Here is a 21,243-nt window from a genome sequence, read left to right as displayed (position 1 = left end):
AATGCAGCAGCCAATTTGTGCACAGCAAGGTCCCAGAAACAGAAGGATAATCAGTGAATCTATTTTTGGTGATGGTGGTTGAGGGAGTAATGTTGGTCAGGACAGAAAACCTTCAAATAGTGCCCTGGGATCTTAACACCCACCTGAGCGGACAGATGGACCTCCTTTTAACCCCTCGTCTATTTTCTACACTTATGACAATGCAGCACTCCCTTCGTACTGCACTGAAGTGTCAGCCTGGATTATTTGCTCAGTCCTGGATTTTGGACTATCTCACTGAGGGGTATGGATGTAGAGACATCCTCTTTAAAGGGAGCTAACTGCATTTGGTCTGAACGGTAGCAGGTTTTATTAATACAGCCATCTGCAGCCTTGAAAGAGTTAAATGGCAGGGAGGGGCCGGGGTGGTGAGTGAGCAATGTGATAGGGGACTGTGGATGCGGGTCCCATCATCTGCACCAGGGTGAAATGGCATCAGGCAAAATGTAATCCTAATTAAAGGGGAGGAGGGAAAGCAAAACACCGTTAGAAGATAGGTTTGTGCTCCAAGAAACTTCAAATAAACCGCAGCAAAGCAGGAGCGGGGAGTTAAACAGACTCGGCTAAGAAGAAAGGATGCAAGAGATTTGAAGGGTCGGAGCAGCGCTGAAAGTTAAACATTTTCTAAGAGTTTGTTGGGAGTTTGTAGAAAGTTTTCTGGGAGTTTGTAGAAAGTTTGCTGAGAGTTTGTAGACTTTTTCTGAAAGTTTGCTAAACTTTTCTGAGAGTCTAGTTTGTTGAGCTTTGGGATTTTTGCTGAAAGTGGGGCTGGCGGCGGAGCTTCTCTCTCGGATGCCCAGTGAGTAGATCGGATGGAGACCGGGGCAGCGTTGGTCCTCACGGTCCTGCTCCTTTGGAAACTTTTCCTTTCTTTGGAAGGTGAGCGGAAAGTTTGCAAACTTTGTTCTAACTTTTTGCACTGCAAGTGACACGTTTGTTGCTATTTTATATTTGTTTAGAACTTTCAATACAATCCTAGGAATTACAAATAAACAGCTTTTTACTCTTGCTTTTAATTTATATAGGAAAACTGCTTAATTGTAAGACACTACATACAAAAATTTTAATGCTTAACTTGCTATTTGGATACATTTTCAAATGAAACACATTTAATGTAATACTGTTAATATTTTAATTATTTACAAAATGCATCTCATTACTGTTGGGGGTCAGATTAATTCACTGTTGTATTTTATAAAATTGTCCTCTCTCGCCCACTAGGAGGCCAAGTCTGGGATTTTACTTTCTATTTAATATTTACAAAGGAGAATTCCCATTGACTTCCATCTCAGCTTCCTCTTCAGTTTTATTGGGAACTGGAAAAATGAAATCTTTCAATGTCAGTCGTTGGATTTATGAAACCATCTAACTTTTTTTTTAACAAAACCATCTAACTTTGTTTATTGAAAAATCTGCCCTTTAAATAAATAATTTGGTGTCAGGTGGTCTCTTGTCGATCGCCACTCTTAAATCGCGTGCAGTCTGATTTTGAAAGAGATTGTTGATGTGACGAGATAAAAGTTGTACAGAGCAAAAATTAGTTCGTGTAAACAGAGCTCAGGTTCCGTAAATATTGCTTTGAAGCTGCTAAAATGCGTGTTTTTGGGTGCAAGGCTGTAAATCATTGTGATGTGGGTGAGATCGTTTAAGAAGTATGTATTCTGTGGCTTTGATTCATAAATACAACAGCGTCTAGCCAGAGAACTTTTAAAAGGGACACGACATGCTCAACAGGTCCATCTGAAATGGTTCCTGTTTAAGGTGCTTATCCAGACACAACAAATTCTACATGCACACAGAAGTACAGGCACTAACAGGAGCCAGAACAAACCAATAATTAAATCAATTTAAGTTTTAAAAAGAACAGCTTATTTTATTTCCTTTGCACTTTTGGAAACAAGATCCGCATTTATTCAGAATTTAATTACAATTCCTCCTTTATCCCCCCTGCAAATATTAGTCCTTGCCAAAATTATGAATTTATAATGTACACACAATTTTCTCGTTGGTGATTCATGTGATGTCAAGAAGCCAGTCTCTGTGTTTTATTACTTTATATTAATGCTTTGTAGTTAGCCTCTCCCAATGGCTTGTTTAGTAAACGCCCAGGATCCTAGCTGTAGAGACCAGGAAGGACTTGGGTTCAATCCTTAGTTTGTGCTGATCTTAGCCTGGCTGGTGGTTGGCTACTAGAATTGGCCTCAGGACCATCTGAGCTGGAAAGAGGAGAAATCAGCCAGGTTCCCTACACTCAATCAATCCTGCTGGAAAGTGTTCATGGAGACACTGGGTCTGTTAATTTGCTCAATTTACACCAAAGAAAACAGATTAACTGGCCATTCATCTCATTGCTGGATTTGGGGAAAGGCACCAGTCAACCTACCTGAAGAAGAAAAGAACAAGGACCTGCTGTTTGACTAATGTTGCTGAGTGGCTTTGATTGCCTGCTATTAATTGAAGTAGCAAGCATTTTGAACTTGACAAATATTAACACTTGTGATGTATTTGTATATTTGTTATATTTAATGTAAGACACTTGAACTACACAACAATAGTTCATTAGAAACATTTCAATGGGATAAATTTCAATCTCATACTAGTTATTTTTGGAGATTTTTTCTCAGGATGCGAGTTGTTATGATTTGTGATGCACTGTCTGAAAGGGTGGTGGGAGCAGATTCAATAGTAACTTTCAGAAGGGAAAAAAATGCAGGGCTATGAGGAAGGAATGGGTGAGTGGGACTAATTGGATAGCTCTTTCAAAGAGCCAGCACAGGCACCATGGGCCGAATGGCCTCCTGTGCTGTATGATCCTATGAGTTATATAGCTCCTTATATTGTCAAAATATCTCAGCGATACATGCAATTAATTCGTTTTTGGGAGTGCAGTGACTGTTGCTATGTAAGCAAATGAAATGGCCATTCTGTGCCAGGAACATGGTGCCAGCAATAATCAGATGGATGACCAGTTAATCTGTTGATTGAACGAGGAATGTTGCCCAGGACACTGGGAGAACTCCCTGCTCCTCTTCTAAACATGCCATAGGATCTTTAACGTCCACCGCGCCAGCTGATGGGACCTTAGTTTAACGTCTTAACTGAAGGTTGGCACTTTCTCTGACAATGCAGCTCTCCCTGGCATGTATGTCTAGTTTATCTATTCAGGATGTTATCCCAGACCTCTAGATAACTTAGTATTTTTCTCAGTTATGTTTGGTGGGTTTAGGGCAAACTCCGCTCAAATGATTAGTCCTACCTGCTGTTGAGGTCAGGTGTACCATGAGATGCAGTATGGGCCTTGTAGGTTATGTTCACCATTCAGCTCACTCTGCAACCAGTAGGGTACACACAGCTGGTGCTATGCACTGTCACAGGAGATGCAATCAGGCTACATAGCACCAGGATTCCTGGTGCAAATCCAAGACGGCAGGATCAGTTAGGAGACACCTTGCCTTATTTCATCTGATGCATTTTGCTTGTAAAATCTAACTTGCATTGAGTGTTGTGATACCCACGGTGAGTCTTTATTTGGTACCAGAGAACGATTCAGAGTAGAGGCCAGGCCTGTCCCTGCAGGGATGGTGGGAAACATGACATCAGAAGACGTGTGAGGTGTGCAATTACATCCATCTTGATTTCAGTGTTGCCTTAGCAGTGGTGGGGAGGGATTCAGAGTCTTGTTCATGTTTGCACTGTGGACATTAAGTGGCAAGTATGGTAATGCCTGTAACTTTGATGTCATCCGAAGAGGCCTGGGGGCCTGTCATAACAACAACCTGCAATTATATACACTCCTGCAGAAAGACATGTTGGCGCACTTTACAATAAGGAGGAAAGGGATATGGTGGACACCAAGTGTGGGTTAAGGAGAGGGTAGGGACTGGAGATGAAAGGATGGGGAATTGAACACGCAGTTGAAGAAGAGGCTTTGGGGAGGTTACGTTCTTACTCTCCCAATGGGTGCAGGGAACACTGAAGTACTTTAGAAAGAGAGCTTTCTCATCAGAGAATGATCCTGGTCCTTAAAAGAGATCTTTTTCTGCAGCATCATTAGTACCCCTAATGTTGATACCACCCCATGGGATAGAGCCAGTAACTGTTTAATGAAGTTAAAAGCACTGATGCTGGACATCGAGTAATGTGATTACCACCATGGAGTAGAATCATTGACTTATTTTCAGTACAGTTTTGAGTGTCTCCCTTCATAAGGACATTGAGGATTCAGAGAAGAGTAGATGATTCAGGTTATGATGACAGGTTCACAGAATTTAACTTGTTTTCATTCCCCAGAGGGGGAAGATGATGCAGGTCTTTTCCCCACTAGTTTTCTCCTCTCCTGTCCTGAAAGATGCTGAATTATCTTATAGTGCAGTTCCATGGGCGCCAGCAACCCGGTCTATTTCTCATGTCTGAGCCCCGACAGTGAACATTGGTGGGGGTTGGGGGAGGTCGTGGTGGGAGGGTTTGGAGAGGTCAGCAGGGTGCTGGGGGAGGTCAAGGGGGTTTGGGGTGGGCACGGGGAGGTCAGGGACACGGGGAGGTCAAGAGGCACGGAGAGGTCAGGGTGTCTGAGGGATTGCTGTCTACACTTGATATTTATACTTGCTAACTTTGCAGTAGGGGTCAATGAATAACAAGTAAGTGTAGGTTGATGTTATCCCACTCCTATAGCCTATGGAGCCAACTGTAGTCCCCTACTGCTGCCTTGGCTGAGATCAGGTGACTCAGCCCAGACTGGGGATTGAATCTTTTATCCTCTGGGTCTATATGGCTCAGTGCCATTAACCTGCACTGTGGTTACAGAGCTAGAAGCTGTAAGTGTAAAGTTAGCCACCTTAATTGAGATGGTAAATTAGATAAAGTATTTTTCCCCTGGAGTTGTGGAATGATTGTTCGCAAAAATTAATTAATACCTTGGGGATTTTTTATTTTATTTTATTTTTTTTTTTTATTCGTTCACGGGATGTGGGCGTCGCTGGCAAGGCCGGCATTTATTGCCCATCCCTAATTGCCCTCGAGAAGGTGGTGGTGAGCCGCCTTCTTGAACCGCTGCAGTCCGTGTGGTGACATTACTGATAACAAAGAGCTGGCTAATTATCGGTTTGTTGACTGTTCTAAGTATAAGGATAGACCCTGATGATCATATGATCTGGTAGATGGTAGTTGAAGAGCTGGTGTAATGCAACTGCTCAGAGTTGTGGATGTGGGCGTGGGGTGGGGCCTGCAGGTGCGAGGTGTGGGTGCAGATTAACATTCTTGTGGTTTCCTTCAAATAGTCTCATGGGTCAAGGAGAAAATGGCACAGAGCTTTATCCTGAAGATTTAGAGTGTAGAAGATCTTCCAACTTGAGGAAAAGTTTGAGGCCCCCTTTCAGGACCACTGGTTAGGCCATATATAGACCAGGTAACCCAGAATGCAGCAGGCCAGACACCTGCATTCAGTGCAAACCAATTTCTGGGTTGGGTCCTAAAACAGGCGTCAAGCCCATTATTAGTATATTCAAGGGGCCTAACACCTGTTTTAGGTGGCCGTCAGGAACGCCTCTACCACGACCAAACCAATATGACGTAGGACGTGTTTCTGATATCGGGCGTTTGCGGGATGTTGGCCTTCTAAATTGGTCCTCTTAGCACCCGCTTTTCCCCTCTGAGGTCCAATTTCAACCACAAGTTCCAGAATTACTAACAAGCATTTACTGTAATTATGTCTTTCTCAGTTCTATGTTAATTGTTACTTAATGCTGGCTTGTTATTTCTGTTCTATTTTGGAATGCAGTGATCATGTGTCAATAATCTGTCTCCTGTGCTAGTAAACAGTTATTACTGTACAAGCCGGGGAAGAACCAAGCTAAGATTAAAAAAGCAATCCCTGATTGTTTTGTGGGTAAATATGCTGCCATGCGTGGTACTGAGCCATACAGGCAAGGAAGATCCCAGGTTCAATCCCTGGGCTGTGCCGAGTTAGCTGATATCAGCCTGGGTGGCAGGGTGATATCAGCTATCAAGTGACCGCTGCCGTGACTCCCCACCCAGTCAAATAGCCCCACTGACGGTCACAGCCTGGGCTTGCACACTGGCCACTTGGGTGAGGACTGAAGGTTAAAGAAAGACTTGCATTTACATGGCACCTTTTATGATGTCAGGACATCCCAAAGCACTTTACACCCACTGAAGTACTTTTGAAGTGTAGTCACTGTTGTAATGTTGGGAACGCGGCTGCCGATTTGCACACAGCAAGATTCCACAAATAGCAATGTGATTATGACCAGATAACTTGCTTTTTAGTGATGTTGGGTTGTAGGATAAATATTGGCTAGGACACTGGGGAGAACTCACCTGCTCTTCATTGAATAATGCCGTGGGATCTTAGCACCCGCTTTTCCCTTCTGAGGTCTCGTTTCAACCACAAGTTCCAGAATTATTAACAAGCATTTACTGTAATTATGTCTTTCTCAGTTCTACGGTAATTGCTACTTAATGCTGGCTTGTTAATTCTGAGAGGGCAGTTGGGGCCTCGGTTTAATGTCTCATCCAAAAGACGGCACCTCCAACAGTGCAGCACTCCCTCAGTACTGTAATGGAGTCTTAGCCTAGATTTTGTGCTCAAGTCTCTGGAGTGGGACTTGAACCCACAACTTCTGCCATCAGAGGTGAGGATGCTGCCCACTGAGCCAAAGCTGACACTGGTGACTCGCCAGAGGAGGCGAGAAAATGGAAAAAGAAGGAAAATAGTAAGGTTAATTCAGTGATGCGAGGCGCATAGTAGGGCTCCAATAATAACATCAAAAGGATTCTTTTTTTGGCCCCTCCAAAATTCCCTCAGATTCTCTCCCCTTTTTCCTGAAAAATTCCCTCAGATTCTCTCCCCTTTTTCCTGAAAAGTTCCCTCAGATTCTCTCCCCTTTTTCCTGAAAAAGTCCCTCAGATTCTCTCCCCTTTTTCCTGAAAAATTCCCTCAGATTCTCTCCCCTTTTTCCTGAAAAGTTCCCTCAGATTCTCTCCCCTTTTTCCTGAAAAAGTCCCTCAGATTCTCTCCCCTTTTTCCTGAAAAATTCCCTCAGATTCTCTCCCCTTTTTCCTGAAAAGTTCCCTCAGATTCTCTCCCCTTTTTCCTGAAAAAGTCCCTCAGATTCTCTCCCCTTTTTCCTGAAAAATTCCCTCAGATTCTCTCCCCTTTTTCCTGAAAAGTTCCCTCAGATTCTCTCCCCTTTTTCCTGAAAAAGTCCCTCAGATTCTCTCCCCTTTTTCCTGAAAAATTCCCTCAGATTCTCTCCCCTTTTTCCTGAAAAGTTCCCTCAGATTCTCTCCCCTTTTTCCTGAAAAAGTCCCTCAGATTCTCTCCCCTTTTTCCTGAAAAGTTCCCTCAGATTCTCTCCCCTTTTTCCTGAAAAATTCCCTCAGGTTCTCTCCCCTTTTTCCTGAAAAATTCCCTCAGATTCTCTCCCCTTTTTCCTGAAAAATTCTCTCCGATTCTCTCCCCTTTCTCTTCCTCCTCCTGAAAATGGTGACTCGTGTTTACAGCAGTCATTTTGTTCCGGTAAATTTTTGGGAAAATCATGGATTAGCCACAGGTCAAAAGTCATGCGTATCATTTTTCCAGGCGGAGAACGTTACCAGTCAGGAGCACGGAATGAAGAATCGGGCCTTGGTATCGCAGGTTAGCCTCTGACCGGTGTGCTCCCTTCCCATAAGGCTCTGAGCCAGCAGCTATATTTTACGCCATTGACGTCGCAACTTGATTTTGTTAAAACAAAGTCAGCTTTAATGGCCTCAGATATTTCACACTATCAAGAGTATTTCAGCTGTCCTGTGGGAAGAAGTGACCTGTCTTCATTGCGTTGGATGCAGTGCACGATTCACTAGTACAACAATCAATTGTGCTCATAATCCCCTGGGCTCAAATAAGGCCGCTTTCACATAGAACGCAAGCTTAGTACTGTTAGCGATTTTACTTTCTAATGAATGCCTTACTGCTTATGAATGGGCAGTGTAATCTTGCAGGCATGGCTGCCTCGGCGCCATTGAATTCCGGATCATTCCGCACGGACAGCTTTATGCATTACTCAGCTCTATGCCGTGTGAGGGCAGCAACACGATGGCATCATTGGGTAACCTCACCAGTCCTGCACTGCCAGCGGGGAAGGAAACACAGGTCGGGGAATTGGGGCTACAGAGACCTATCTCTGACCTGAACTCCCTTCGAGTGAGCTGTGAGCGGGAGATGTGTGAAGTTACCCTCACGTTTTCAGAAAGACCATTCTGTATACACCCAAGACAGACAACATCTTAGACCAAGTACCACACAGCAAAGTTGTATCCCTATTACAGGAGACACGGCTAAGTTATTTTCACTCTTCTGTGATTTTCACTCTCGGGGTCTTACTCTCTCTTTGCGCCTCTGTCGCTCTCTCTTTGCGCCTTGGTCGCTCTCTCTTTGCGCCTCGGTTGCGCTCTCTTTGCGCCTCGGTTGCTCGCCCTTTGCGCCTCGGTTGCTCGCCCTTTGCGCCTCGGTTGCGCTCTCTTTGCGCCTCGGTTGCTCGCCCTTTGCGCCTCGGTTGCGCTCTCTTTGCGCCTCGGTTGCTCGCCCTTTGCGCCTCGGTTGCTCTCTCTTTGCGCCTCGGTTGCTCGCTCTTTGCGCCTCTGTTGCTCGCTCTTTGCGCCTCGGTTGCGCTCTCTTTGCGCTCTCTTTGCGCCTCTGTTGCTCGCTCTTTGCGCCTCGGTTGCGCTCTCTTTGCGCTCTCTTTGCGCCTCTGTTGCTCGCTCTTTGCGCCTCTGTTGCTCGCTCTTTGCGCCTCTGTTGCTCTCTCTTTGTGCCTCGGTTGCGCTCTCTTTGCGCCTCTTGCTCTCTCTTTGTGCCTCGGTTGCTCTCTCTTTGCGCCTCTTGCTCTCTCTTTGCGCCTCTGTTGCTCTCTCTTTGCGCCTCTTTGCGCCTCTGTTGCTCTCTCTTTGCGCCTCTTTGCGCCTCTTGCTCTCTCTTTGCGCCTCTTGCTCTCTCTTTGCACCTCTGTTGCTCTCTCTTTGCGCCTCTTTGCGCCTCTGTTGCTCTCTCTTTGCGCCTCTTTGCGCCTCGGTTGCTCTCTCTTTGCGCCTCTTTGCGCCTCTGTTGCTCTCTCTTTGCACCTCTGTTGCTCGCTCTTTGCGCCTCGGTTGCGCTCTCTTTGCGCCTCGGTTGCGCTCTCTTTGCGCCTCTTGCTCTCTCTTTGCGCCTCGGTTGCTCGCTCTTTGCGCCTCTGTTGCTCGCTCTTTGCGCCTCGGTTGCGCTCTCTTTGCGCTCTCTTTGCGCCTCTGTTGCTCGCTCTTTGCGCCTCGGTTGCGCTCTCTTTGCGCTCTCTTTGCGCCTCTGTTGCGCTCTCTTTGCGCCTCTGTTGCTCGCTCTTTGCGCCTCTGTTGCTCGCTCTTTGCGCCTCTGTTGCTCTCTCTTTGTGCCTCGGTTGCGCTCTCTTTGCGCCTCTTGCTCTCTCTTTGTGCCTCGGTTGCTCTCTCTTTGCGCCTCTTGCTCTCTCTTTGCGCCTCTTGCTCTCTCTTTGCGCCTCTGTTGCTCTCTCTTTGCGCCTCTTTGCGCCTCTGTTGCTCTCTCTTTGCGCCTCTTTGCGCCTCTTGCTCTCTCTTTGCGCCTCTTGCTCTCTCTTTGCACCTCTGTTGCTCTCTCTTTGCGCCTCTTTGCGCCTCTGTTGCTCTCTCTTTGCGCCTCTTTGCGCCTCGGTTGCTCTCTCTTTGCGCCTCTTTGCGCCTCGGTTGCTCTCTCTTTGCACCTCTGTTGCTCGCTCTTTGCGCCTCGGTTGCGCTCTCTTTGCGCCTCGGTTGCGCTCTCTTTGCGCCTCTTGCTCTCTCTTTGCGCCTCGGTTGCTCTCTCTTTGCGCCTCTGTTGCTCGCTCTTTGCGCCTCGGTTGCGCTCTCTTTGCGCGTCTGTTGCGCTCTCTTTGTGCCTCGGTTGCGCTCTCTGCGCCTCTGTTGCTCGCTCTTTGCGCCTCGGTTGCGCTCTCTTTGCGCTCTCTTTGCGCCTCTTGCTCTCTCTTTGCGCCTCGGTTGCTCGCTCTTTGCGCCTCTGTTGCGCTCTCTTTGCGCCTCGGTTGCACTCTCTTTGCGCCTCGGTTGCGCTCTCTGCGCCTCTGTTGCTCTCTCTTTGCGCCTCTTTGCGCCTCTGTTGCGCTCTCTTTGCGCCTCGGTTGCACTCTCTTTGCGCCTCTGTTGCTCGCTCTTTGCGCCTCTTTGCGCCTCTGTTGCTCTCTCTTTGCGCCTCTTTGCGCCTCGGTTGCGCTCTCTTTGCGCCTCGGTTGCACTCTCTTTGCGCCTCTGTTGCTCGCTCTTTGCGCCTCTGTCGCTCTCTCTTTGTGCCTCTGTTACTCTCCATATATGCCAAACTAGAAATTAACAAATGCTGACACATTTCCCCCCTAAAAGTGATGGCTCAAAAACATGTCTGAAGCTGAAGATGACATGTAGGGCTCAATTTTCATCCAGGGTAGTTTCACCACTGAAGGGAGGTTGGGTTGGCACGAACGCCCACTGCCCTGACCTCACTGTGACCGAGACCTGTTTTCCTGGGTTGGGCCTCATTACACCTGCAGGGCGGGTTCCTGGCGATAGCGCCGCCACCCAGGAAAACCTCGCGGTATTGTACGTTTGCTGCAGGACCATTTAAATGGGGCAGAAAGCCTTGTAGATGATAAAAAATCCTCGGCTGCAATGGTTCGGGAAGAGCCCACATAGAGGAAGCTGGTAGAAGAATCACTTAGGAGAGTGAGAGGCGGCCAGGACAGGAACTCTTCCTCCTTCAGTCCCTTCACTGTTTCAGTAAGCACCGCCACACCTCTCCTGGTCTTACTTGGAGTTGGTGGTATAGTGGCAGGAAGGCAAAAAAAAATCATCTGGCTTCGTTAGCCCCTCCCACCCCACCGCCATTCAAATGTGGGTGGTCAAGCGATGGGCGACTAAGATCTTGTGGGGTGGGGGAGGAAACCTCGCGTAGTCTTTTTAGGGATAAGGATCTGGCGGGAGACTTCCCCCTCTTCATTTTTCCTGTTCTACCGTCATTATATGGTCTGATTTCGGTAGGGTATGGCAGAGGAAATTCCAGCCCTCAGCTGCTCCGAGAGTGTAATGGATCATAAGCCAAGTTACCCAACATTCCAGCACCGGGGGGGGGGGTCAATAATTTGTGGTCGTTCCCCTTCCGTCAGTGAAGATGAGAATCCATCCAAATATCTCCATACATGCCAACCTAGAAACTGGCAAAAGCTGACACAACCCCCCACTCTAGAAAAGATAATGGATCTCTTGCATAGTGGAAGGTAATGGGGAAAAATCGTAGTGGGGTGGGGGGTTCCACATTTCTTATAGAAAAATTATGGGTGTGCATTGACATTGTCTAATAAATCTGATTTGTTAAATTGTTTACACAGGATATGGGTATCACAATGCCGTGAAGCCTGATTCTCCGCACTCACACCCCAGTTCACATCAGTTCTCTTCTTACTCCCCCCGCCCCCCTCCCCCGACCTCCCCTCCACTAACGGCCATCAAAATAATTAATAAAAGTCAGAGCTACAGGAGAAATTATGTAAAAAGAAAATAAAGCACAACCTTAAATAGAACAAAGGGTAACTCGTAGCCTCTGCCTCCCTCCATCTTTAAACATAAAATGGTGCCTCTGAATTCTAGGGAACGTCTCTTTGTTTCTACTGAGGTCCTGATGGCTTATCCCCAAAAGGAGATGGAACCAAGACAGGTAAATGGAGTTGAGATACAGATCAGCCATGATCTAATTGAATGGTGAAACAGGCTCGAGGGGCTGAATGGACTACACCTGTTCCTCGGTCACTCTGGGCACGTTGACCATCATGCGAAAAGAAATGTGGGAAAAAAACAAATGTAAAGTCTAATTATTGGACTGAAAATACACAAAAACAAACAAACGGGCACATACAAATGAACAAAGAACCACTGTGTGCAAGGGGCTTGCCCCTATAAAGCAGCAAGTTTAATCCAAATAATGATTCTTAGTCTGATCTAAGTTGTCTGATTCCAGGCAGGGTGGCTGCAGTCACTACAATTGATCTCCGTGTCCTTGGCTGGGGAGGGGACAGTCGGCCAAGATTCCTGCTCCTGATTGTTTTCCTGTAATCCGTGCTGGAAAGTCCATGAAGGGCCATCTAGTGAGGACAGGGATCTGTCTCTGCTCTAGCAAGGCTGGTATTAATACGAGCAAACCAATCAAGCAGGAGAGGAGTTAAAGGTTTATGGTCATGGTGGTGTAGTAGTTGTGGTAACTAGCTTAGTAACCCAGAGGTTGTGAGTTCAAATTCCACCATAACAAGTTGTGAAACTGAATTCAGTGATCTGGTAATTTATGGGCTAGGGCCAGGAAAGGAAAATGACAATGGAAGTGACTGGACTGTTGTGAAAACCCAACTGGTTCAAGGAAGGGAAACTGTCCCCCCCTACCTGATCTGGCCTACATATGCCTCAACTCTCACATTACTTGGTTGACACTTAGGACCCTCAGAGCAACTTAGGGAATAAATACTGCCCTGCCAACATTCCAAGAGCAACAGAAAAAATCCACTTGTTGCTGGCACTGTTCGTGAGAATGTGACACAGAAACATGCTTCAGTCTCAGCACTGTCGTACTGTTAGAAAACCTGCACCGTCAGTAGTGCAGCCTTTTGCTAGTGATTCCGTTAACCTGTCAAACACATACTTTAAATGTCTTGTCACCTGGAGATACTGGTGAGAGATGCACCCATCACAAACAGGAGCAAACTCTGTCATCAAGAACCTGCATAAACCAAATTAAACTGTCCCTGTAGCCTCACATACAAAGACACCAACGACAGTACCCTATCACAAACATTACTCTTTCAGAGCCCCTACAGAATAAAAGGCGGACATCCTGACATCAAGCCTCAGTTGTTATTGTTTAGAATGGACTGGCTCGGATTCCAGAGCCACGCACTGGCTCCATGCTTACACCCATTGCCTTCCTGTCTGTGGTAGAAATAGCCCAGTTTCCATACTTACCCCACCCCCCATTCCCTCCCCTCCACTGCTGCGACAGAACATGGAAACAGCTTTCACAGCAGAGTCCTTGATAAACAGAGAAGTGGTTTCTGAGGAGCTGTCATCCTTGTGCAGGATACATGAGACTGGGGTAAGTCAAAGTACAGGAAATTCCAATGAGGTCAGCACATGATAAGTGAATACAATGGAACCTCCTTCATCCACACTCCAATTATCCACCTTTCCGATAATCTGCCACAATTTTCATGAGAGAAAACCTTGTGCTTAAATCAATCTCACAGCCCAAGAAAGATTGGCCTAGAAGTTCGATGGAGCTGCCCCTTTTTCTCGTGTACTAAACGGGCGCCTAAGTTTCCAATATGGCGGGTAGGAAGCACTCGTGCTCAAGATGACATGAGTGAAAGAGGAGTCTCATTTTTAAACCCTCACTATTTAAAATACATGTAAATACATAAGGCTCAGGGTGGAAATATTCTATCTCAGTCACACTAGGCCTACAATTGAAGAATGGCTACTCGAGTGAGATACCTGGAGGAATGCTGGTGCCCATGGATCCATACACCAGTGACAGTCAGCACCTTCAGGATAGAAAGGAAGGGGAGGGGAGAAAATTCACAATCCCCTCCCTCCCCCTTCCAAAAATGCCATTCTTAAATACAGCAGTGAAACCCTCCCTTACCTGGTCAGATAATCCCTCAAATCCATGTCCTGTTCTTGTGTGTACGTTCAATATTTCAGACCAGGAAGATTGCAAAGAAGGACTCAGCTGATAGGGGGAGAGATTACACAAAGTAATGTTGTATTCCCTGGAATTTAGAAGATTAAGGGATGATTTGATCGAAGTTTTCAAGATATTAAGGGGAACTGATCGGGTGGATAGAGAAAAATTATTTCCGATGGTTGGGGAGTCTAGGACTAGGGGACATAACCTAAAAATTAGAGCCAGGACTTTGAGGTTAAGTTAGGAAACACTTCCACACGCAAAGGGTGGTAAAAGTTTGGAACTCTCTTCCACAAACGGCAGTTGATGCTAGATCAATTGTTAATTTTAAAACCGAAGTTGATAGATTTTTGTTACCCAAAGGTATTAAGGGATATGGTGTTAGGTCACAGATCAGCCATAATCTCATTGAATGGCAGTACAGGCTCAAGGGGCTAAATGGCCTGCTCCTGTTCCTATGTTCTTAGTGGCATGAACAGATCTTGACTGGTGTTATGTTGGTTGATGGCTGCTTCAGACTGCCATCCAAGAACAATGGAGTTGGCGATCTGTGCTGTGGACACAGAACATCTGAGCACCAGTACACTCTGCCATGGAGCCTGGTGCCTGCAATCCTGATTTCAGCAGCATCCCCCTGTAAAGAGATGCTAACTAGAGGGCAATGCTTCACCCCATAGGGAAGAGGGGAGGGGTCATCCAGGGTCATTCTCACACTTCCCATCGACCAGGAAGAGAGGCCACAGTCAGAGACCTAGAAGCAGACGCATCACCTGCCTCTCGATCAAAGGTAGTCTAATAAGGGAAAGTGGGCAGACAATAACTGTCCCACCACCCCAAAAAGCTTTAATTATCCAACATTTTTATATTAAAAAGATTGGAGAGCGGTGAACATTTTAGATGTGCTGTGTCTGTTTGCCTGACCCACCTTTCTGTACCTGTCTCTCTGTTCCTTCATTTGTGTCAGCTGTTGCTCAGTGGTAGCACTCTCACCTCTGAGTCAGAAGGTTGTGGGTTTAAGTCCCACTCCAGCAACCTGAGTGCATAAACTAGGCTGACACTTCAGTGCAGTACTGAGGGAGTGCTGCACTGAAGAGGGTGCCGTCTTTCGGATGAGACGTTAAACTGAGGTCCTGCCTGCCGACTCAGGTGGATGTAAAAGATCCCATGGTACTATTTGAAGAAGAACAGGGGAGTTCGCCCTGGTGTCCTGGCCAATATTTATCCCTTGACCAACATCACACTTAAAAAAAAAAGTTTCTTTGGTTATTTATCTTGTTGTTGTTGGTGGGATCTTGCTGTGTGCAAATTGGCTGCTGTGTTTCCTACATTACAACAGTGACTACACTTCAAATGTCTTTCGTTGGCTGTAAACTGCTTTGGGAGATCCTGAGGTCATGAAAAGCAAGTTCTTTCTTTAATTCAAAATTCATGCAATGTCTGAGGTTCAGATTGACTTTCTTGTATGTGGCTGTGCTTTTGTGAATGAGGTGTCTCGCAGTTGGAGTTGCAGTTTTACACCTGTGTGCTGTTTAGGAGGTGTCAGGTTCCTCTTCAGCCTCTCCAAAACATGGTGTCCACTTTTTGTGGTTTGATGACCTGAACAGGACACTACTCCAAATGAGGTATGACCAGTGCATTGAGAAGCCCCAGCTAAAAAGACTCACACTATACTGTTCTGGTGATATGTCCCAGCTTTCTTGGTTAACTGTACAAATTCTAAAACCTTGTCAATCAATTATCTAGTGAGGAAGTCAGCACTGGTTTGATTTCCTTATAAACTGGTGCAACTTCCAGTCGGAAAACCCAGAAACTTGGAATTGCTTCTTTTCTCTTGCTCCCAGTTTAAAATAAACTCGGCTCTGGAACAGATGTATCAAGAGTTTTGTTGATGTAAGGAATCGATGGACTCCTTTCCTGTATGACATTCCACTGAGTCAAACTGGAACTCTGCATAGTCCAACACAGTGTCCGGGTTTGGGGCAAGGGTGATCGGAACAACAAGATCTCAGCGTACGTGATGTACAATTTGGAAAGGTTTCCTGTTTTGTTAGCTGTGGGAGGGAAGCAGTGTGAATGTTTTTCATCCTTTCCGTCTGAGCGCAGCCTTGCACAGGAAAACAATTATGGAGCGACACGGGCCGCCCTGTCAGACGGGCCACGCTCGCACATGGGCTGCGCTCACACACATTCCTCGAAACCATTCTGTTCTTGCACTTTGGACCATCATCAGCTGCAGACAGGCCAAACATGGTCATGTGGGGATTTGGGACAATTGGATAACGAATGAGATTCAGAGAGAGAGAGTTGGATTTATTTTGACAATGACAAATTACAGCAGTAAGGTAAAGGTCAGGGGGTAAAATTTCCATGGGTGTTGTTCAATCCTAACTTCAGTAATAGAAATTCTACCTCGGTATATTTGGTTGAATTTGGTGCTCATCTAGGCGAGGGGCGGCAATGCTGTGAAATGCAACACTTCCTACTTTTTGCAGCCAATTTCCTTCGTGAGTACCCCCAGATTAAATACAGAGTAAGTCAACCTCCACTCTTCACTATCAAGCATTCCAAGTTGAGTACAGCACAAGTTAGATGCAAAATTAAACTTATTTCCACATTGACACATCAGGTACTCTCGGGTGGGGTAGGGCGCAGGTTAGATGCTGGGGCAAAACTGAAAACAAATTCATCGAAATATCAAAGAAAAGAAACAGTAATCTTGATGCTGATGACAGAAGATTGATTGGCTGTCCCAGTGGAGAAGAGCCGCACAGATTGGAAGATCTGAGATGAGTTAGCTGATCTGGGCCTGGACAGCAGTTGGGATGCTATAATTGGCCTCACTGCCCCAAGGCCAGAGAGAGGAAAATTGGTCATGGTTCCCGTTCCCGATTAAGTGACCCTTGGTGGAAAGTGTGCCTGTGTGGTGGATATTGGGTGAGGATAGAATCACACTCCACCGTGATGCCCTCTAAACCCTGTAGGCACTCGTTGCGTAGGGTCATCAATGAAGAACGGCCACTTGGGTGAGGTACTGGGGGGGTTTCTAGAGGCTCTGAAACAGTACACCTGCACAAGTCAGTACCTATTTGGTTTATTAATTTGTGGGACGTAGGTGTTGCTGGCAAGGCTGGAATTTATTGGCCATCCCTAAACTGAGCCGCTTGCTTGGCCACTTCAACAACAACAACAACAACAACGTGCATTTATATAACAGTATTAATGTAGTAAAACATCTGAAGGCATTTCACAGGAGCATTTTCACACAAAAATTGACACCAAGACAAAGAAGGAGATATAGGAAAGGTAACCAAACGCTTGATCAAAGAGGTAGGTTTTAAGCAGAGTTTTAAAGGAGGAAAGGGCTGGAGAGGCAATTCCAGAGCTCAGGGCCCAGGCAGCTGAAGGCACGGCCACTAATGGTGGGGCGAAGGAAGTGGGGGAGGCCAGAGTTGGAGGAACGTGGAGTTCTCGGAGGGCAGTTAATAGTCAAGTTGGTGTGAGACTGGAGTCACATATAGGCCAGATTTCCTTCCTTACAGGACATTAATGAACTTCTCCGACAGCTTTGTGATCACGATTGCTGATACCAGCTGTTCAAAACATAAATTCTCAAACTACCATTGCAGGAGTTGAACTCACCTTCTCAGAATTATTAGTCTAGATTTACTAGTCAAGGAAACATAACCATTACACCACTGTACTTATTACCCTAATCCTTCTCTAATTTTCAGATTCAATTGAGGAAACAACGCAGTTTTGAGGCCATTGTATCACAAACACACCAGTACTCAGTTGCTAATAGCTGCAATTTGTATTTCAGGCTCCAGACTGCGTCTGGACGAATCTCCCCCTGAGATAATCGAACATCCAACTGACCTGGCCGTCTTCAGGGGAGAGCCGGCTACCTTGAACTGTCGGGCAGAGGGCAGGCCTCAGCCGCTCATCGAGTGGTACAGAAATGGCGAGCGTGTGGAGACCAGTAAGGACGACCCTCAGTCCCAGCGCACACTGCTGCCGCACGGCTCCCTCTTCTTCTATCAACTGAACCAGGGGCGCAAAGGGAAGTCAGACGAGGGTATATACACGTGTGTGGCACGGAATCACCTGGGATACGCCTTGAGTAAGAATGCATCGCTGTATGTGGCATGTGAGTAGTGTGCTCTTTTGTTGATCACTTTACATTCTCCCTGTGACTCAGTTGGTAAAGGCAGTTCCCTGTGTGATACTGAACAGAACAGAAAGACCTGAGGGTTCACATCCACAAATCTTTGATGGTGGCAGGACAAGTTGATAGGGCTGTTAAAGCATAAGGGATCCTTGGGTTTATTAATAGAAGCATAGAGTACAAAAGCAAGGAAGTTATAAATCACAGGTTAGGCCTCAGCTGGAGTATTGTGTCCAATTCTGCGCACCACATGTTAGGAAAGATGTCAAGGCCTGAAAGAGGGTGCAGTGGAGATTTACTAGACTGGTACCAGGAATGAGGAACTCCAGTTACACGGAGAGACTAGAGATGATGGGATTATTCTCCTTAGAGCAGAGAAGGTTAAGGGGAGATTTAATAGAGATGTTCAAAATTATGAGGGGTTTTGAGAGAGTACATAGGGAGAAACCGTTTCCACTGGCAGGAGGGTCAATAACCAAAGGATGCAGATTTAAGATAATTGTAAAAAGAACCAGGGGGTGATGCAGAGAATTTTTTTTTTATGCAGCGACTTGTGATGATTTAAAGCACACTACCTGAAAGAGTGGTGGAAGCAAATTTAATAATAACTTTCAAAAGGGAATTGGATAAATACTTGAAAAGGAAAAATTTGCAGGTCTGTGGGGAAACAGCAGGGGAGTGGGACTAATTGGATAGCTCTTTCAAAGAGCCAGCACAAGCACGATGGTCCGAACGGCCTCAATCTGTGTTGTAAGATTCTAACTGTGCAGACCAGGAAGGATCCAAGTTTGTACTGAATCTGCTGATCTTGACTGAGGCAGCAATGGTGCTACAATTAGCCCCACTGTCCCTGGGCCAGGAAGTGGTAAATAAACCAGGGCTTCTATTCCTGATCGTGCCCAGTGACCTTTGCTGGAAAGTGTATGAGAACAGGTTCAGGTTCTGCTATCCAGCCACACACATGAAAACAATCACTTGGTGGTAATGATACATCAGTTTATGTATGAGTACTTAAAGATGTTCCCTTAAATATCAAAGTTTCAATTAGACAACTGATTAAGATGGAGTTTGTAAGCTAGCTGTTGAATATGAAGTTATTTAAAATTGAATTATTATTCCCTTATCATTCAATGCTGGATTATTAAGGAAGATAGGCACAGGAGTGGGCCTGTCAGTCCCTCAAGCCTGTTCTGCCATTCAATTAGATCATGGCTGATCTGTACCTCAACTCCAATAAAAACCCTAAAAATATAACATTAAATGAACAATGGATGAGGTGCAGGAGAGCTATTAACAACCTGTGGAATCAGTATCTTCAGGACAGAGAGTGAGGGAAAAAAATTGAATCAATTCTGTTTCATTGACAAAATACCAGCAGCTTTTGGCTTTTGGTGAGAACTGTCACTTTTAGCTCAATCTGGTAACAGGTGAAAAATAGACTGTAACCCTTTGTACAGGTTCTTTGTGCCCAAACTAAATACACGTTATCACCCTTTACAACAGGGGTGTCCAGGCTTTATGTCTGAGGGTCACACAGGTACATGCCTCGAGCCACACATAAATCCAGGTTCCCATTAACTTATATATACCTCCAATATTGGTGTACTGATTTAGGACTTATCCACTGGGATCCCTGGGCTTTGAGGAGCTGATTGCCAGGTTTCAGGGGTTGCATGTGACCCTATGGCTGAAGATTCAACACCCCTGCTTTAAAAACCACCATATGGGGAAAGGGGAATCACAGTCTGGTTACTACAGTGATTGAGACCAAATGGGCCCATGTGTAAAGTCAGCACCATGCCACTGCACCATTAGTAGGTGATAATTTATGTGGTCCCAGGTTATACAAGGATGCTTTTGACCATGGGGCCAAATTAAGGGGTGATGCCCATGGGAAAAGGAAATGCGCGCAACCAGTGATCACTTCCCCCCTGCAACAAACCTCAAGCACTTACATTGGCCTCTTTCTTCTTGGTCTATTGAGTCAAGCCGTCAGTGTTCCTCCTAATAAAACATGCCAGGCTTTGATGACGGTCTTTGCAGCTCCTGATACAACTCTCTGTTTTAACTCCACCAGAGATTTATAAAGCTTTCACTTTCCTTAATACTGTTCCTATTTTCCCCGTGCCATTTCTCTCCTCTTCTTCCAAAGGGACGTACTGACACATGCTGGGATTATGGTTCCACAGGTGTTGACTGCTCTCTGCTATCTCACCCAAGTGTCCGTTCTTCGTGCGTTGGCAGTCTATTTGACAAAGGGAGGCATCACAGCCCTGTCTTCACCTGATGGCTACACTTCCCAGCAGGGAGCCATGAATATTGATCAGGACTGGTACCTTGCCTGATATTTCACCCCGCCAAACCCAGGGGTATTTAGGACAATTGTACAATGCTAAAAACAGCCATGGCTGAGATCAACTGACTCATCACGGACTGGAATCAAACCTGGGATTCTCCTGTTCAGTACGGCTACTTCCACACCGGGCGATGCATTTACAGATCGAGTCATTAGGGTAACTGTTGTTATATCACCAGCCGTATATAATGCCTGTTTCACTGTACTGAAGCATAGGGCTTCCCCTCACCAGCACTTTCCTTTTAATTAACGGAGGTGTGTCGTTAACATGCTCAAAGGTCCCAAGTTGTGTCACGCGGGAGTGAACGCTGTGTTTAATGGGGGAGGTTGGAGAGATGACTGAAGACTGGATCAAAGAAATTGGTTTTGAGAAGACTTTAAAAGACTGCGAGAAGTTTAGTGAGGATTTTTGAGAGTAGGGAGGAGGCAGCTCAAGGTTCATCCGCCTAAGATAGAGCAGAGAGAAGGGTCATTCTTAAAGTGTCGGGACTTTGCCCGTCTCTCCGAGCTTGGGAGGTGGTTACCAGCTGGTACAGTAACTGTTACTGTCATGCACTGGCATTCTCCTTTACATTTTTCAGATCAGCTTCCCATCTTCCACTCTCCATAAACCTGAGCTCATCCAAAACTCTGCTGCGCGTGTCCTAACTCACACCAAGTCTCGTTCACCCATCACCCTCGTGCTCGCTGACCTACATTGGCTCCCGGTCCATGAATGCCTCGATTTTAAATTCTCATCCTTGTTTTCAAATTCCTCCATGGCCTCGCCCCTCCCTAATCTCTGTAACCTCCTCCAGCCCTACAACCCTCCGAGATCTCTGCGCTCCTCCAATTCTGGCCTCTTGCGCATCCTTGATTTTAATCACTCCAACATTGGCGGCCGTGCCTTCAGCTGCCTAGGCCCTAAGCTCTGGAATTCCTTTCTTAAACCTCTCCGCCTCG

General features: G+C 46.1%; 1 protein-coding gene across 1 annotated transcript in view; it reads left to right on the top strand.

The window, feature by feature from the left end:
- The first annotated feature begins 418 nt into the window (after nt 1-418).
- robo4 (roundabout, axon guidance receptor, homolog 4 (Drosophila)) overlaps nt 419-21,243 on the top strand; it is a 109,308-nt gene continuing 88,483 nt past the window's right edge. Inside the window, exons 1-2 of the mRNA XM_067971054.1 lie at nt 419-918; nt 17,601-17,927. Coding sequence (XP_067827155.1) covers nt 852-918; nt 17,601-17,927 — 394 coding nt within the window. The 5' untranslated portion in view covers nt 419-851. The remainder of the gene's footprint in view (nt 919-17,600; nt 17,928-21,243) is intronic.

Source organism: Heptranchias perlo, chromosome 33 (assembly GCF_035084215.1).
Source record: "Heptranchias perlo isolate sHepPer1 chromosome 33, sHepPer1.hap1, whole genome shotgun sequence".
NCBI classification, from domain to species: Eukaryota; Metazoa; Chordata; class Chondrichthyes; order Hexanchiformes; family Hexanchidae; genus Heptranchias; species Heptranchias perlo.
The sequence above is the reverse complement of the archived record's forward strand: the minus strand, read 5'-3'. Positions and strand labels throughout refer to the sequence as shown.